The sequence below is a fragment of the Drosophila takahashii genome, chromosome 3R (assembly GCF_030179915.1).
Source record: "Drosophila takahashii strain IR98-3 E-12201 chromosome 3R, DtakHiC1v2, whole genome shotgun sequence".
Classification (NCBI taxonomy): Eukaryota; Metazoa; Arthropoda; class Insecta; order Diptera; family Drosophilidae; genus Drosophila; species Drosophila takahashii.
The window spans coordinates 11,918,690-11,937,398 of record NC_091681.1 but is presented as its reverse complement, the minus strand read 5'-3'; the positions used below and the strand labels follow the sequence as shown (position 1 = coordinate 11,937,398).

General features: G+C 39.4%; 4 protein-coding genes across 8 annotated transcripts; all 4 read left to right on the top strand.

Moving 5' to 3' along the window:
* Window positions 1–1,477: 1,477 nt before the first annotated feature.
* On the top strand, window positions 1,478–5,356 carry LOC138913584 (esterase B1-like). The gene is made up of 4 exons (XM_070217603.1): window positions 1,478–1,679; window positions 1,739–2,003; window positions 2,977–3,876; window positions 4,822–5,356. The coding sequence occupies exons 1-4, from the start codon at window positions 1,672–1,674 to the stop codon at window positions 5,278–5,280; spliced, it is 1,632 nt and encodes a 543-aa protein (XP_070073704.1). The 5' UTR covers window positions 1,478–1,671; the 3' UTR covers window positions 5,281–5,356.
* A 137-nt stretch (window positions 5,357–5,493) lies between these two features.
* LOC123003527 (esterase B1-like) lies at window positions 5,494–6,683 on the top strand. 5 transcript variants are annotated; one of them, XM_070217608.1, is made up of 3 exons: window positions 5,494–5,781; window positions 6,354–6,398; window positions 6,458–6,683. In XM_070217608.1, the coding sequence occupies exons 2-3, from the start codon at window positions 6,388–6,390 to the stop codon at window positions 6,642–6,644; spliced, it is 198 nt and encodes a 65-aa protein (XP_070073709.1). In that variant the 5' UTR covers window positions 5,494–5,781; window positions 6,354–6,387; the 3' UTR covers window positions 6,645–6,683. The 5 variants fall into 5 exon arrangements, with proteins under 5 accessions (XP_070073709.1, XP_070073707.1, XP_070073706.1 ...); XM_070217606.1 differs by having other exon boundaries at window positions 5,494–5,834; XM_070217605.1 differs by having other exon boundaries at window positions 5,494–5,915.
* A 1,957-nt stretch (window positions 6,684–8,640) lies between these two features.
* LOC108068195 (esterase B1) lies at window positions 8,641–11,452 on the top strand. Its single transcript, XM_070217604.1, has 5 exons — window positions 8,641–8,666; window positions 8,726–8,999; window positions 9,283–9,433; window positions 9,923–10,656; window positions 10,853–11,452. Exons 1-5 carry the CDS (start codon window positions 8,656–8,658, stop codon window positions 11,303–11,305), a joined length of 1,623 nt encoding a protein of 540 aa, XP_070073705.1. The 5' UTR covers window positions 8,641–8,655; the 3' UTR covers window positions 11,306–11,452.
* Window positions 11,453–11,617: 165 nt separating this feature from the next.
* On the top strand, window positions 11,618–16,962 carry LOC108068194 (uncharacterized). Its single transcript, XM_044396293.2, has 9 exons — window positions 11,618–11,846; window positions 11,906–12,182; window positions 12,258–12,405; window positions 12,465–13,642; window positions 14,308–14,351; window positions 14,411–14,684; window positions 14,925–15,075; window positions 15,676–16,409; window positions 16,510–16,962. The coding sequence occupies exons 1-9, from the start codon at window positions 11,833–11,835 to the stop codon at window positions 16,960–16,962; spliced, it is 3,273 nt and encodes a 1,090-aa protein (XP_044252228.2). The 5' UTR covers window positions 11,618–11,832.
* The last annotated feature ends 1,747 nt before the right edge of the window (window positions 16,963–18,709 follow it).

Genomic DNA, 18,709 nt, shown 5'->3' with positions numbered 1-18,709 from the left:
AAGGAGCAATGCCGACAGAGCTCTTAAATGTACTACCCCAATGCATTTCTACGAGTTTTCCCAAGTACTATCAATTTTAGTGTCGAACACCTCCGGTCAACAAATTACGCCTAACATCAAACAAAACAAAATTTTAAAACGAAACAGAATATTAAAAAATTGTCAAAATTCCATTCGCATAAATTAAAGTACCTTTTTTAAAATATTTGTATATATAGTGTCTATGAATATTATTCTTCAAAAACTTCGTTTATTTTATATTATTATTTTAAAATTTCAAAACTTACATAGGTATATATTTTAAACAAAACTTTTTAAATAAGTTGAGTTTGATAAAAAATTCTCTACTTTTTAAATAATTAAATTTAAAAATAAGAAGATGCAAATATATAAATATTCCTAATATTATAATTATATTTCTAGAGAGATTTAAGTTAGACTTCCCATAAAAGGATATTTATAGTAAGTATTCATACCCGTTACTCGTAGAGTAAAAGGGTATATTGTATTCGTGCAAAAGTATGTAACAGCTAGAAGGAAGCGTTTCCGACCCTATAAAGTATATATATTTTTTATCAGGGTCACTAGCCGATTCGATCTAGCCATGTCCGTCTGTCTGTCCGTCCGTCTGTCTGTGTGTCTGTCTGTCTGTCTGTCCGTATGAACTCTGAGATCTCGGAAACTAGAAGGTTGAGATTTTCCACACATATTCTTGGGCTTCCTACGCAGCGGAAGTTTATTTCAGCCGAGCGCCACGCCCCCTCTTACGCCCAAAGTTATGCGAAATCAAAAAAAGTTTATATATCCATCTGCCTCGCACTCCTTTAGCCGAGTGACGGGAATTAAATAGTCGGAGCACAAACCCGACTATAGCGATCTCTCTTGTTTTATAATGGAGGCTAGACGCGTGACCCGCAACATAAAGTCCGAGATTGTTCCTCTGCTTCTGCGTTTTCATACATCCTTCACCCGCAAACCCCTTTTTTGCCATAGCAATTTGCGAAATGATTTATAAAAATAGATTCGCGTCCAATATTGCTCTTATCTCACAACATTAAAAAGCTTTTCTTTATTTAGAAAATACATCAAAAGCACAGTGGCTTTGTTCTTCGTACCAAATGTTAACAAAATATCTGAATAGTAGTATTTTAATAAAAATCAGTAAATGTACCAACTTAAAGTAAGTCAAATTAATCAAATATTTAAACATTAAACTACTAAGTAAAAGTAAATATTGGAAACAATATTAAACCCTGAATAAAAGAAACTTTTTTTATTCAGTACTTTACTACTGGGATATCTAAGAGATGCATCTATAACAACATAATAATTTATTGTACGCATTGATATGGACTGCGACTGTGACTGTAAACAAATCATTTCTGTTAAGTAAAGAGCTTTTTTGTGGAGATCACTGAGAATTCTCTCTTTCTGTAATCTCAAAAGTCAGCTGATAATAATAATAACAATAGCCCCCTAACAACAACTATTAGCCTTAACATTGAGCGCACACAGAGGCACAGAAAAGCTACCAAAGCAATCTGAAAATCAGCTGTCTCCGAATATTTGTGGTTTTTATTTTTTGTTTTTGCGCGATAAAAAGGGCCATAAATGCTTTTCCATCGCTAGATAAATAGTGCCGAGTGTGGAACTAGCATTTGACCGTCGAATATGGAGAGGTGAGGTCGCCAAATCCGAGAATACTCCGTCGTGAATTTAATTCTATTGGATATCGCAGCTTGCAGGTAAATACGAGCAGCGGACCGGTGCGCGGAAAACTGTGCACAGGTGTTTACGGCGACGAGTACGTCAGTTTCGAGCGGATTCCGTATGCGAAGCCACCAGTGGGTCCGCTCCGGTTTATGGCACCGCTGCCCGTGGAGCCCTGGACTGAACCACTGGATTGTACGGAAAAAGGCCAAAAACCTCTACAGTTCAACCACTACACAAAGCAGCTGGAGGGCGTCGAGGATTGCCTGCACCTGAATGTCTACGCTAAGGAGGTATCACTATCGTCTCTCTAAGTACTCTTTAAGTCCAGTAAAGTTTCAGTGGCAATAGGGATTACATAGTTGAGTTGAAAGCTATTTCTAATGTTATAACACGACAACAAATGAGTATGAAGCCCGTAAATTGAGTTAGAAGACATTTGTAACTTAAAAGAAGTGACTAATTTACGGGTTTTTATTGAAAGCAACTGTATGTATACTCAATTTTCCCACCGAATGGGGACCAAGTAATGGAAATTTTATTTATTTAGATAAGTATACCCATATATATACGATTATAGTCATGAGCTGAGTCATGTTACTGTGCTTGTCGTAGTGCAAAGTTGTATATCAGTTTTAAAGCTATACCCAGCTATAGAAGATTTGTTCAGATAAGAATTAACTGAGCAGCGGACTTTATGTTTTTAATGATAACTAACTTTTATAGCAAGAACCTCCATGGACAGAGAAAAACTCTGTGCACCCAACAAAAAATAGGTACCGCGAAAAACCAGTGGCCAGGCCCCCAATGTTTTTTAGATCTTATTCTTAACTTAATATTTTAAAGTTTTTAAACTCTGTAGATGGTAAAAAACACTAAATAATACACTTAAAAAATTACTGTTATTTATTTAAAGGAAAAAAAATATTTTAAAATTGTGAAAAAATTGTTTATTTTAGGAAACAGGAAAAGCGGAAAAGTTCCTTCGGGACAGGGGTGTATTATTTTATTAAGTAATATTTAATTTTGGTGAAGTTTTGTAGTAACAGTTTTTGAAGCTCGACTATAGGAAGAGTATACTAACTTTAAGGTGATTATTAATTTATGCGTATTAAATAAACATATTCTTACATACAAATGTAGGTATACCTAATAAATTTGAGACTACATTGCCATTAGGTCGTCTTTGACCAAAGAACGTAATCATCGGTCAAAAACGTATTTTTATAAATTATTTCTCCTAATTAATGAATTTTCCGTTTATAGCTTAACTCGGCAAGTCCACTGCCGCTGATTGTCTATTTCTTTGGCGGTGGTTTTGAGAAAGGCGATCCCACCAAGGAACTGCATAGTCCAGATTATTTTATGATGCGCGATGTGGTGGTGGTGACGGTTTCCTATCGCGTGGGTCCCCTGGGATTCCTGAGCCTAAACGATCCCGCTGTCGGAGTGCCCGGAAATGCTGGCCTCAAGGATCAGCTCCTGGCGTTGCAATGGATCAAAAAGAACGCGGCGAACTTCAATGGGGATCCCAATAACGTGACCGCCTTCGGGGAAAGTGCTGGAGCAGCCTCGGTCCATTATTTAATGCTGAATCCCAAGGCAGAGGGTCTGTTCCAAAAGGCCATCATGCAGTCGGGCAATGTGCTCTGCTCCTGGGCCCTCTGTCCCATCAAGAATCTGCCCCACCGGCTGGCTGCCAATTTGGGAATGGATAGTGCCGAGCATGTGACCGATGCCATGGTTTTAAACTACCTACAGAGTTTACCGGGGGAGAAACTCGTTCGACCATACCTACTCAGCGAAGCGGAGCACCTGGACGACTGCGTCTTCCAGTTTGGGCCCATGGTGGAGCCCTATAATACGGAGCACTGTGTGCTGCCCAAGCATCCGCAGGATCTGCTGGACAAGGCCTGGGGAAACAGGATTCCGGTGCTGATGAGCGGCACTTCCTTCGAGGGACTGCTGATGTACGCCCGTGTGCAAATGGCCCCGTACCTGCTGACCAGCCTGAAGAAGGAGCCGGAGCACATGCTGCCACTGGATGTGAAGCGGAATCTGCCCCATGCACTGGCTCGACATCTGGGCCAGCGACTGCAGGAGACCCACTTCGGCGGAAGCGACCCCTCGTCCATGTCGCCGGAATCCTTAAAGGCTTATTGCGAGGTGAGATGGGGTAAAGATATTTATTTATTAAAGTAGTATTCATTCTACGTCCCTTATTTGAAGTTTATCTTTATAAACCGACGTTTTATTACATTTGTAACTTATCCACTTGCATTAAAATATTGATAATTATTTTTGAAATCTATTTTTATATTTCCTACTATTTAAATACCATGTGATTTGTATGAATGTATACTATGTTTTAATAATTTCTACACTCAGGGAAAAAATTGTTCTGATTGTGTCTGAAAACGTGTCTGTTTGAGTCTCAAAAATAGCTTTATACCGTTTGGTATCATTATAAGAATTTATGGTATTATTTTAAGAACGGATTTTTAAGACCGCTGTTCTTACTCTAAGAACAAAATGTACTTAAATTTAAATTTATTTTTAGTACAAAAATAAACTTCTTTGAATGCTCCTGTAAGCATTCTGCCATGGAAGGGGGTACGAGGTTCAATTCCCGCTCACAACACAACTTTTTTTTTTTTTTAATTAGTAAATTAACAACTTAACTTTTTAAATACATTTTTGTTCTTAAAGTTATTAAGGAAATATTAATTGAAATACATTTGAAAAACTTTTTACTTACTTTGACTTATCCGGTTTTTGAACCGGGGTCCTCTCGCATCAGAGGCAGACGCCTTACCAACTGGGCCATCGCACCGTGCTTCGCGCGCGTGCATAAGTTCAACTTAAATCTAAATTTACTGGTCTTAAATCAATACCCTTTGGTATCAATTTAAGAATATGGTCTTAAAAAAAATAAAAGAACAAAACGGTAGTAATGTAAGAAATTCGGTCTTAGATTTTTTCGGTCTTTTTTTTCTGGGTGTAGAAGATAATCACAGAGTCCCTTGTTTTCTTTTTAATTTAGATTATGTGTTCCACTTTAAAAATATATTTTTTGATTGGTTTATTTTTCTGTTTAATAATTTTCTTCAGTACGCCAGCTACAAGGTCTTCTGGCATCCCATCCTGAAAACGCTGAAGTCCCGCCTTAGCAGCTCCAGGGCGCCTACATATTTGTACCGCTTCGACTTCGACTCGCCCACGTTCAATCACCAGCGATTGAAGTATTGCGGCGACAAGTTGCGGGGCGTGGCCCACGTCGACGATCACTCCTATCTGTGGTACGGTGACTTCTCCTGGAAGCTGGACAAGCACACTCCCGAGTTCGTGACCATCGAGCGTATGATTGACATGGTGACGAGCTTCGCAAGGACCTCGAATCCCAACTGCAAGCATATCAAGGATCAGCTTCCTCGGGCCAAGGAATGGAAACCCCTAAGCAGCAACTCCGTATTGGAGTGCCTCAACATCTCAGAGAACATTAGGCTTATAGAGCTGCCTGAGTTGCAGAAGCTAAGGGTCTGGGAAAGTGTCTGTCAATCATCGGATTAGTCAAAAGTATATGAAATTCTTGTAGCGAAATTCGCAGTGTTTTAAAATATAATTTTTGGAAAATTTTTAATTTTAATTATTTGCTGCTTAGTTAGAGGGTTTTCCAAAGAGTTATGACGCATTTTTAAATAAATAATTTAAAATATATAATGGGAAATATTCCATTTCAGAAATCAACCAGTGCACGTAGTGTAGTAGGATAAGTCACTGACTATATCATTAGTATGTACGAGTATACACGGTTATGGATATGTTTTAGAGTGTATAACACCATTATGTAAATATGTATAAGTAGTATTCGAAAGTAACGGTTAGATGTTTAATAGTCGTTGGTATTTAAAATAATCAGCTATTAGATAGTTGCCAATCTGGCAACTCTGCAAAATGTTAAATATCAGTGCTGATCGCAGCCAACTTCGCGTTATCTAAAGTTAAAACCGACGCTTTGAAAAATCGGGCAATTGCGAATAAGAACTAAAAGAGAACGGTCGAATAAATAAAGTGTGCTTAATATAAAACCCCGTTTTATGCTACTATAGTAGTGACGAAGCGAAGTAAAATCCGCTGTGATATTCCAGAACAACTTTATTAGTGGAAAATACTTTTGAAAATCACATTTCCTTGTACTCCCATAGGTTAAATTAAATATTTAATTAAAGCCCAACAATGTCACTGTGATCCCGGCCAACGGCCGAATGTTTTGGTTTCTTCACGTAAATCGCCAAATTCTATTAATCTCTGATTATACTTAGCGGTCAGAGTAACCTAGCCATTGTGCCCCCGTTCCGCCACAGATTCTTTGTTGTAATATGTGCTAATCTTTCTTCTTCAAAAATATTATGGAGAGGGCGTACGTAACTGTTAATTAAACAATTTGTAATCCTATTTTCCTGCAATTGGTTTGTTTCCTTTTTGGTTGTCAGCAAACACATGATTTACAAGAATTTTGGGTGAACTCTCAAACTCGGACACTATTCATCTATGTACATTGTACATAGAATAAACTTATCCGCTGGCAAACGTCTTATTTTATCTGACTTTACCAAATCCGTTGTTTTTAATTCATTCGACAGACGATAGGCACTGCAAACGGTCGACTGAAAAACTATGTCGGAGAGGTTAGTGTTTTAAAATTGGAAACCCAAAAAATGGTTTATAATGATTTCGGTGAATACAGATTGGAAACCTGCGAACTAACTCTGCCCCTGGGCAAAATTAAGGGCGTTAAACGCCTCAGTCTCTACGATGACACCTACTTTAGCTTCGAGAAGATTCCCTTTGCGAAGCCTCCACTGGGCGAACTGAGATTCAAGGCCCCAGAGCCAGCAGATCCATGGAGCGGAGTTTTGGATTGCCCGCCCTAGCAAACTATTCCAGCCTTTTTCCCTTCACAGGCATTTTCTATTGCAGCGTGCCGAATGAGTAAATATTAGAAAGTCTATTTAATGACGAGTGTAATAATTTTTCGTCACAAATGTTGATATCAGAACTTTTGTATGTTGAAGGTGCGGTCGTCACTAGTTTTTTACCTCGTTAAGAGGTGTTTTTACTTGATATCAGAAGTTTTTGTTTGTTTACATTTGCTCTCATAGGAGCTAATATATACATTTAAATTTAAATTGGTCAATCATAATTTTTAAACTATTGTATTTTAACAAATTAAGTTAAAAAGGCGTTGAAGTATTTCAAAATACCTTTTAAACGAGGTATAGCACATGTCTGTACCTTTAGTAGTGTAGAACTTACAAACTAACGAAATGTAGCTATTTTTAGCTTTTTCCCGCTAAAGTAGCGGCTTTTTCCAAAAGTCGTAGAACAAAAGATTCCTATATGGAACTCTTAAGTGCAAATTTACCGATTCCATGACCCTAAAATACAGTTCGGATACCCTCACACAAAATTCAATACTCAGGGAGCCTTAATTGTTCGAGCTTGCAAAAGTGGCTATTTTCGTATAAAAATAACTTTTAAACGTGACTTTTTACAGTAATGTGTTATATACCAAAATTTAAGGAATCTCAAGGGCTATACAGTTTAAAGTTGTAAGGAAAATCGTTAGAGCCGTTTTTGAGAAAATTAAAAAAAAAGCTAAAAAAAAAGTTTAAACAAATTTTCTTTTGTTCATATCATTTTAACTATTACATTTACACAAATTGCATATAGAAGGCGTTTATAGCATTTAAAAATAATGCAGCACAAGTCTGTAGCTTTAGTATTATAGAAGTTACGGCTTTCCGAATTTGAGCTATTTATAGCTGTTTTCCCGCTAAACTAGCGGGTTTTTCCAAAAGTGGTAAAACAAAAGTTTTTTATATCGATGTGATGAACGTCATATCAAATTTTCAGAACTTAAAAAACATATTTTGGACAAGTGGACAAGTGGACAAGTGGACAAACTGACAAACAGAATTAAATTTTCATTTTGGGAAGAAGAAGAAAATCTTATTTTGGCTATAACTTTTGAACGGGTATTTTCAATAGGAACACAACTAAAACATTGCGAGGGGGCATTTATCCCCACCGGCCCCAACAGCTCCAAATTTCGAAATTTGCACTTTTTCACTTTCACCGCTCTCTCTCCCAATCCAATTGGTTTTCTTAAAGTCTTGGTATGCAATCCTTTAAGTTTTTGCAATACCTTTCGATTGGTGTATTACTCATTACGATCGGACTATCACAGCAGATTTTCAATTTTGCGGCTATATAACAGTAGTCGCCTTCGCACACTCTCCTGGTGCGCTTCGTCACTACATGGACTGCCGTCCATAGTGATATGTACATTGTACATAGAATAAACTTATCCGCTGGCAAACGTCTTATTCTATCTGACTTTGCCAAATCCATTGTTTTTATACCCTTGTAGAGGGTATTATAATTTCAGTCAGATGTTTGCAACGTAGTGAAGGAGACGTTTCCGACCACATAAAGTATATATATTCTTGATCAGCACCAATAGCCGAGTCTATCTAGCCATGTCCGTCTGTCCGTCTGTCCGTCTGTCCGTCTGTCCGTTTCTATGCGAACTAGTCTCTCAGTTTTAAAGCTATCGCGATAAACCTTTCCCGAAGGTCTTCTTTCTATTGCAGGTAGTACATATGTCGGAGCCAGCCGGATCGGACCACTATATCTTAAGGCTCCCAAACAAATATAAGAAAATTCATTGTAACTTTGTAGGAAGTAGGCGTTTTGATTCTTGACTACTTAAAACAAAATTGAAATAAATCGAAACGCTGAATCTGGAATCCCTGGAACTGCACCGAGTGAGTATTCTTTTATCTACAAGGGTATATAAGCTTCGGCTGGCCGAAGGTAGCTTCCTTTCTGGTTAATTCATTCGACAGACGATAGGCACTGCAAACGGTTGACTGAAAAAATATGTCGGAGAGGTTAGTGTTTTAAAATTGGAAACCCAAAAAATGGTTTATATTGATTTCGGTGAATACAGATTGGAAACCTGCGAACTAACTCTGCCCCTGGGCAAAATTAAGGGCGTTAAACGCCTCAGTCTCTACGATGACACCTACTTTAGCTTCGAGAAGATTCCCTTTGCGAAGCCTCCACTGGGCGAACTGAGATTCAAGGCCCCAGAGCCAGCAGATCCATGGAGCGGAGTTTTGGATTGCACCCAGTACGCCGAGAAGCCAACCCAGAGGAATTTAATGACTGGAGTTATCGAAGGCACTGAGGACTGTCTGTATTTGAATGTATATTCTAAGCAGGTAAATATGCCAAGTGTACACTTAATTTTAGTATAGTATATAAACGCCAACACAATACCTAAAGAGAGCCCAGATTCTGGGCCCCAGAATCACGAAGTCCTGGCCTTAAGTCTTAGTATAGACATTAATGTATTAATAGGGGAACAAAAATGTGTATTTTAAATTTTTTTTCAAATCTCATGTACCTATTTATCTATATGGCTATTTTTGACATACTCAATTTGTTTAAATTTATATTTTAAAGTTAAATGGAATCAAAATACCTTTGAATCTATCTTTGCAGTTGAAGAGTGACAAGCCATTGCCGGTAATGGTATACATTTATGGCGGGGCCTTTACCGTGGGCGAGGCAACCCGTGAATTATACGGTCCGGACTATTTTATGGCCAAAGATGTGGTCCTGGTAGTTTTCAACTATCGCGTGGATTGCTTGGGTAAGTCAGCAGATAGTGGATATTTTCAGGAGGAAGTTAAGGATCCGGTGTCTGGCTCTTTATGCCGAAATTGATGCTCTTTATGTTGACGATATTTTAATTTGAAATCAAATTGTATTGTCAGGTGTGAACATTTTGATACAAAATCTCTATGATTAATATTTTAAAAAAATATCTTGAGAAACATAAAATTTTATTCAATTGCACCCATTTGACCCTATGGGAGCTCTAGGATATAGGTCAATGAAAAATACGGTTTGGAAAATTTCATGTCATTTTGCAATTTATCCGATCGTTCTTATGGAAGCTACAAGATATAGACGTCCGACTAGTGCCCTTTTAAAACTTTACCTGGGTAGACATATTTTCAAAATCCCTAGAATATGAATAGAAAATTTCGACCTTCTAGCTCTTATAGTATCTGAGATCTCAGCGTTTATACGGGCAGAGAGGCAGACGTTTCCAATAAGTAATCATGTTTCTTTTCAGGATTTCTTTTACTCAAGGACCGCAGCCTGAAGGTTCCTGGAAATGCCGGCCTTAAGGATCAGGTCCTGGCTCTTAAGTGGGTCAAGGAGAACATTTCCCACTTCAACGGGGATTCCAATAATATTACGGTGTTTGGAAATAGCGCCGGCGGTGTTTCTACCCACTTTATGATGTGCACGGAGCAGACCAAGGGACTGTTCCACAAGGCCATTCTAATGTCCGGTACGGTGCACAACTATTGGTCCGATAACCCAAGAGAGGACTTTGCTTTCCGCCTGGCTCAGCAGTATGGTTTCACTGGCGACAATATCGACGCCAAGGTGCTGGAGCACCTTCAGGGTGTTCCTGCCAGAGATCTAGTGAACCACAATCTGATAACACCCGAACATAGGAGGAACGGAATGCTCTTTACCTTTGGACCCACTGTGGAGTCATATGTGGGCGAGGATTGTGTGGTTCCCAAACCACCAGTGGAAATGGCCCGGGATGCGTGGTCCAACAATTTTCCCACCATGTTGGGGGGAACTTCATTCGAGGGTCTCTTCATGTATCCAGAGGTATCTGCCAATCTCAAGGCATTGGATAGCCTAAGTCAGGATCCGGCGAGAATGGTGCCTCTGGAGGTCCGTGAGGTCAACAGTGAGCAGGAGAATCTGGAGTACGGACAGCGTTTGATCAAAGCCCACTTTGGAGATGCCCCACCCAGTTCAAAACTCTTTATGAATATCCTAGATGTGAGTAAAAAAACTGGTTGTAAAAGGTTTTTAATATATTAAGTAATTAGGAGTTGGCCAGCCAAACTAACAAATATGTATTTGGAAAAAAAGAGGAGATTTTAATTCTATTTCTGTAAACTCTTTAAATCAAATTAATAATTTAAAATTAAACCCATATAATGTTCTTTCTTAATTCTACCGTTCTTTTCTCTAGTATTATTCCTACAATACTTATTGGCATGGCTACAATCGCACTTTGAACTCAAGACTCGCCTACTCAAAGGCACCCACATATTACTACCGCTTTGACTTCGATTCTCCGAACTTCAACTTTTATCGGCTTAAATTCTGTGGGGATAACATCAAAACTGGTGTGTCCCATGCGGATGAACTCAGCTATTTATTCCGTAACTCAGGATCCTGGAAACTAGAAAAGTCATCTGCCGAATATCGCACCATCGAAAGGATGATTGGAATTTGGACGGCGTTCGCTGCTACCTCCAATCCGAACTGCCCGGAAATTGGGAATTTAGACTGGAAACCATCAACAAAGGATGATCCAGAGCTAGTTTTTAATATCAGTAATGATGTTCAGATAATTAAATTGCCCGAGTACGAAAAACTTAAAATTTGGGATGGCATCTACAAGCCGGATCAATTGATTTAACTTTAAAGTAAAAAGGAACGCCATTTGAATGATTCTGTCTGTGTCGCATTTGACATTTTTATCTGCATTTTAAAATAGCTTTAAATAATTGTTTGATTTTTAATGTTGAAGACCGAATAAACACATACATTTTTATAACTATAAAATTTCCTTTGTTACAAAAATTTGAAATTACTAATGGTACGAATACAATTTGAATTTTGTACAGACACAAGATCAATAAAAATACTGGCAATAATAACTTAAAGAGTGATAATTACCCGCCAAATCTAAGAGAAATATAAAAGATTTAATAAATCCATGTAAGAGCTTATCTATTCCCGAAATTATTTTAAAAGCCCATTAAGATAGCCCACTTTTCATTTTGGTTTCCGTCACCTTGTTTATGTCCAGCAAATTTACCATTGTTTGAGATACGAAAACGATCCGAGTATTTTAAGGTTGATAAGCCTCGGCTATCGATAGTGGTTTTCAGTGCTTATTAACGAGAGAAGCCAGTTTACGCTTGAGACCGCTGGTGACTGGAGATGTCGGACGACCAGTAGGAGAATTATTCCAAAACCAACGCCCATTCTTTTAATCATTTTATATTTACTTTAGCAATGAAAACTCGCCGGTGGTGCAGACGACGCATGGAAAAGTGCAGGGAACTCGCCTAAACGGTCTCTATGATAATCAGTTCTACGCTTTTGATGGCATCCCATATGCAGTTCCTCCCCTTGGAACTCTGCGCTTTAAGGAGCCGCATGATCTTAAGCCATGGCATGGGGTTCGAGATTGCTCCAAGCCGTTGGACAAGTGCCTCCAAGTGAGCTCCTATACCAAGTTGGTGGAGGGCTCCGAGGATTGTCTTTATTTGAACATCTCTGTGAAAACTGTAAGTTATGTTTGTATTACAATTGTGTTTATAACCAAATGAAAACTAATTAAGATTACATTTTGTATTTATTAGCTGATCGGCGAGCCAATTCCCGTGATGGTCTATATTCACGGAGGTGGTTTCAAGGGCGGCGACTCATCGAGGAAAGCATGGGGTCCCGACTATTTCATGAATGAAAACGTTATGTATGTAAGCATTGGGCATCGTCTGGGACCTTTAGGTGAGCTTTAATAATTCCAGTTAAATATTAGAAGCATACCAAAGCTTATCCTCTTCCAGGTTTTCTGAGCTTTGATGATCCTTCTCTTGAAATTCCTGGCAATGCTGGGCTCAAGGACGTAATCCTGGCTCTCCAGTGGATCAAGGCTAATGCTGCCAACTTCAATGGTGATCCCGATAGAATTACTATCTTTGGCCACAGCTCCGGCAGCTTGACCGTTCAGCTTCTTTTGGCCAGTCCCCGAACAGAAGGACTCTTCCACAAGGCCATACTTTTAGCGGGTTTTTCCATGGAGGTGAATCGCCTGCCCCAACTGGAATACCGCCTGGCCAAGCATTTGGGCTACGAAGGGGAGAATGTAGACAGCCAGGTTTTGGAGTTCCTTTTGAAGGCGGATCCACAACTACTCGTCTCAGCGGACTTCTTAACCGGCGCAGAGAAGGGTCAAGGCATGACCTTCCGGCCCAACATAGAGAACTACCCCACTCCGAATGCTGTTCTCCTGGCGGAGCCCGTTGACCTCCAGCGAACGTCGTGGAGCAATCGCATCCCCATTATCTTGGGCGCCAACAGTGGCGAGGGCTTAAGTAGCATGCACTTCGTGAAACTGAACCCTAAATGGCTGAAGGAGTTCCAGCACAATCCGGAGTGCGCGTTGCCTTGGACTCTGAGGAGTCGCTGTGATCCCGGCCAGCGGCGTCAGTTGGGCCAGGAGCTGATCCATCACTTCTGCCAGGCACATGGACACGAGCTGACTGCGAGTCACGCAAAAGCATTCGTGGACCTCTTCACCCACTCCATGGTTCATGCCATGGACCGACTAATTCAGTCCAGATTGACCTATGGCCAGGCGCCCACCTATCTGTACCGCTTCGATTTCGATTCGCCCGACTTCAACTTCTACCGGATTCGCTTTATGGGAAAGGAGCAGCGAGGAGTCGGTCACGTGGACGAGCTGGGATACATTTTCGTTATTCCGGCCACCTTCAAATTGGACAAATCCCGACCTGAGTTCACCGCCATCGGGCGTATGATGGCCATGTTTGTGCAATTCGCCGCCACCTCGGATCCCAATGGACCTCTCACTACGCCCCTGGTGGAATGGAAACCCGTCGCTCGATTTGGGAAGCGAATGGTCCTCAACATCAGCGAGGAATTAAAGTGTATCCCTCAGCCAGAAATGCCGAAGTTAAAGTTCTTCGATCGGCTATTCGAAATGGCTGGCGTGCCTTTATTTTAAGAAATACCATCTGATTTAAATCGTATTAATGAGTTTTTATACACTTGGTAAAACTTTCAGAACTGCATTTAAAGTATTTTTTCATTTAAAATTTGATGAAGGTTTTATTTTGTTTATTAAACCTTTAAAATTTTTGGAATTTCTTTCATTTCTTTGATTATAAATCCAACTGTTTAGCTTTTAAAGTTAATAGATTCTTGCTCAGATAGACCGACATGGATAGATTGTCCATGCGCGGGATCCTGATCAAGAATATGTACTTTTTATGGTTTGAAACGATTTATTCTACGTGTAACGTTCATTCTAACGAACATAATATACCATACTCGTAGAGTAACAGATAAAACAATGTGTAATTTGTATTATGTATGCAAGTTTATGTATTTTTTTTAGTAAGGAACATAAAAAGTTCACACGAAGCTTATCGCCGTTTTTTTATTGAACTTTGCTTTTGGTTCAAAATAAGTATTTTTTGTTGCTTTGTGCAAAAGCCTTTGACAATTCACACGATTAGATGATAAGGTGTCGCCGCAATTTATACCACAGGTACAAAAAGCTCGATCACTATACATGTTTTTACAGCCCCCTCTGTGGGGGCTTGAACTTTTTGCGTTGCTTCGGCTCTTACTTTGCAAATTCACTGCTTTCAATTCATTCGACAGAAGATACGCGCTGAAGCGGACGACTGCCAAACGATGTCGGAGAGGTTAGTTCTTTTGTTTTGAAAACCCAAAGACTTGTTTTTATTTAATTCGGTTAATACAGCTTGGAAACCTGCGAACTTACTCTGCCCCTGGGTCAAATTAAGGGCGTTAAACGCCTCAGTCTCTACGATGACACCTACTTTAGCTTCGAGAAGATTCCCTTTGCAAAGCCTCCACTGGGAGAACTAAGATTCAAGGCCCCAGTGCCAGCAGATCCATGGAGCGGAGTTTTGGATTGCACCCAGTACGCCGAGAAGCCAACCCAGAAGAGTTTAATGACTGGAGTTATCGAAGGCACTGAGGACTGTCTGTATCTGAATGTATATTCCAAGCAGGTAAGTAAACTGGTGATTAATAGAGTACTAAACAAAGGTAAAGAGGGCCAGAAATGCTATTTGGTATAAAGAAAACCAGTTCTTAGGTTTAATTTTTTTATAAAAACCTTTTTTTATAGCCTTTGTATGAGGTTACAGTTCTTAAATCAAAATACCTACCTACCTACTTAAAGATATCCCAAAACTGCTGATCGTTTACCCCATCGATTATAATAACTGATAGCTAATTTATTTTTGCAGTTGAAGAGTGACAAGCCATTGCCGGTAATGGTATACATTTATGGCGGGGCCTTCACCATTGGCGAGGCCACCCGTGAATTGTACGGTCCGGACTATTTTATGGCCAAAGATGTGGTCCTGGTAACGCTCAACTATCGCGTTGATTGTTTGGGTGAGTCAGCAGAAATTGATAGTCGGTATCCTGTCTTCAATGTTTTCTGTCTTATCTATCTTTATCTTTTCGCTGAAAATCTAGTTTTATTATCAGAGATGCTAATCACATTTCAAAATGTTGATCGAAAGTTTCCATTAGAAACCTACAGTTTTTTATTAATAATTACATCATTTTCTAAAATTTTTTAACTGTAGTTTTGTTAACTGAAGAAAATGTTAAGTTAAATGTATCTAAAGTTTTAGAAAGTTCAAAGAATTTTCGAAGTCTTACTTATAAAATCGTTGGATTTTTGGCTATTACAGGATTTCTCTCCTTGAAAGATCCCAGCCTAAAGGTTCCAGGAAACGCCGGCCTTAAGGATCAGGTGCTGAAAATCTAGTTTTATTATCAGAGATGCTAATCACATTTCAAAATGTTGATTAAAAGTTTCCATTAGAAACCTACAGTTTTTTAATAATAATTACATCATTCTCTAAAATTTTTTAACTGTAGTTTTGTTAACTGAAGAAAATGTTAAGTTGTATCTAAAGTTTTAGAAAGTTAAAAGTATTTTCGAAGTCTTACTTATAAAATCGCTGGATGTTTTGGCTATTACAGGATTTCTCTCCTTGAAAGATCCCAGCCTAAAGGTTCCAGGAAACGCCGGCCTTAAGGATCAGGTGCTGGCTCTCAAGTGGGTCAAGCAGAACATTTCCAACTTCAATGGCGATTCTAATAATATTACGGTTTTCGGAGAAAGTGCTGGTGGTTGTTCCACCCACTTTATGATGTGCACGGAGCAGACCAAGGGGCTGTTCCACAAGGCCATTCCCATGTCGGGTACGGTGCACAACTATTGGGCCGATAACCCAAGTGAGGACTTTGCCTTCCGCCTGGCTCAGCAATATGGCTTCACTGGCGAAAATGTGGACGACAAAGTGCTGGAGCACCTTCAGGGTGTTCCTGCCAGAGATCTAGTGAACTACAATCTGATAACACCCGAACATAGGAGGAATGGTGTGATCTTTGCCTTTGGACCCACAGTGGAGTCATATGTGGGAGAGGATTGTGTGGTTCCCAAACCACCAGTGGAAATGGCCCGGGATGCGTGGTCCAACAATTTACCCACCATGTTGGGGGGAACTTCATTCGAGGGTCTTTTCATGTATCCAGCGGTGTCTGCCAATCTCAAGGCATTGGATAGCCTAAGTCAGGATCCGGCGAGAATGGTGCCTCTGGAGGTCCGTGAGGTCAACAGCGAGCAGGAGAATCTGGAGTATGGTCAGCGTCTGATCAAAGCCTACTTCGGAAATGCCCCACCCAGTTCAGAACTCTTCATGAATATTCTTGATGTGAGTAATATAATTTAGAAATTATAAGTAAGGGGATGTTTGTATATTTAATAACAACTTTATTTTATGACATGTTTCATTACAATTTTCTTTTTTCTAGTTTTATTCCTACAAAATCTTTTGGCATGGCTTTAATCGCACTTTGAACGCAAGACTCGCCTATTCAAAGGCACCCACATATTACTACCGCTTTGACTTTGATTCTCCGAACTTCAACTTTTATCGGTTTAAATTCTGTGGGGACAACATAAAAACTGGTGTGGCCCATGCCGATGACCTCAGCTATTTATTCCGTAACTCGGGATCCTGGAAACTAGAAAAGTCATCTGCCGAATATCGCACCATCGAAAGGATGATTGGAATTTGGACGGCGTTCGCAGCTACCTCAAATCCAAACTGCCCGGAAATTGGCCACTTAGACTGGAAACCATCAACGAAGGACGATCCACAGCGAGTTCTTAATATCAGTAATGAAGTAAAAATAATTGATTTGCCCGAGTATGAAAAACTTCAAATTTGGGATGGCATTTACAAGCCAGATCAGTTAATCTAAAGTTTAACGAGGACGGAAGCTAACTTCGGCAAGCCGAAGTTTTAATACCCTTGCAGATTTTACGAATTAAAACTTGACTAGACTAGCAACATGAATTAATAAACAACAAAATATTTTATAATTAAACGAGGACGGAAGCTAACTTCGGCAAGCCGAAGTTTTAATACCCTTGCAGATTTTACGAATTAAAATTTGACTAGACTAGCAACATGAATTAATAAACAACAAAATATTTTATAATTAAAAAAAATAAAATTTTTAAATTTTTCACCCTATTGTTCCTATGGGAGCTATAGGATATAGACGCCCGATCGGCACGCGGGTTTACCCTAATGAAGGTACGCACAAAAAAATACGATTTGGAAAGTTTCATGGGAATAGCTTATATTTTGCGCGAAATATCCTGAAAAACGTAAAATTTTGACCGATTTCACCCTATTGTTCCTATGGGAGCTATAAGATATAGACGTCCGATCGGCACGCGCTTTTACCCTGATCAAGGTACGCACAAAAAAATAAGATTTGGAAAGATTCATGTCAATAGCTCTTACACTGAGCGAAATATCTTCATTTTGTGAAAGCTATATCCGATTGTTCCTATGGGAGCTATAGGATATAGACGTCCGATCGGGTCGGCTTTCAAACTTGATCTGCGTACACATGTTTTAGGACGAATGTGAAAGTTTCAAGGCGCTAGCTTTTAAACTGAGCTCGCAAACGGTATTGAAACAGACATACAGACGGACAGACGGACAGACGGACAGACGGTCAGACGGACAGACGGACAGACGGACAGACGGACAGACGGACATGGCTATATCGACTCCCCTATTGATCCTGATCAAGAATATATATACTTTATGGGGTCGGAAACGTCTCCTTCACTGCGTTACAAACTTCTGACCAAAATTATAATACCCTCTGCAAGGGTATAAAAACTTAACTTAATAATATATAAAAAAAATATTTCCTACATGTAACCAATTTAATTATTAAACGGCAGCTTTAGTATACAGTTGTCTGATTAGCAAGAACTATTACCCTGAGCAACGTATACATAAATAAATAAGATTTGCATATTTTCATGTCAGCAGCTTTAGTACTGCAAAAATGTCATGTAAAAATAGAAAAAAAGGGATATTTGCACAGCATTTAACTATTGTTAATATGAAAAGTATGAGATATAGACGTTCGATCGGCACGCGCTTTTACCCTGATCAAGGTACGCACGAGGAGGACAGCGCTGTAGAGTTGGCGTGGCACACACGCATAATAAACTTGCGCTGAATAGAAAGCAAAGGAAACTAAATCTAAAACGCAAACAGTCTAGCTCCTATAGCGAATGTGGGCTTTAGAGTGGGCGTGGCACGTACGCATAACAAAATCTTATAGCGAGTGTGGGCGTTGGAGTGGGCGTGGCACATACGCATAACAAACTTGCGCTGAATAGAAAACAATGGAATCTAAATCTAAAAGTACAAGGCTCTAGCTCTTATAGCTTCCGAGATCATTTAAAAAAGAGTTCAATTATGATGGTAAAAAATGAGACAATTCCTTCAGGTTTTAAATGCATGGCCCATACACAACGCTTTTATGAGAATCGAGGAGGAGAGCACCTATACCTTCAAAAAAGTTCATGGTCAAAAATTATGAGAATCGAGGAGGACAGCGCTGTACTATCGAAAAAAAGGAACTTTGTGTAATAATATATAAAAAAAACTTAACTTAATAATATATAAAAAAAATA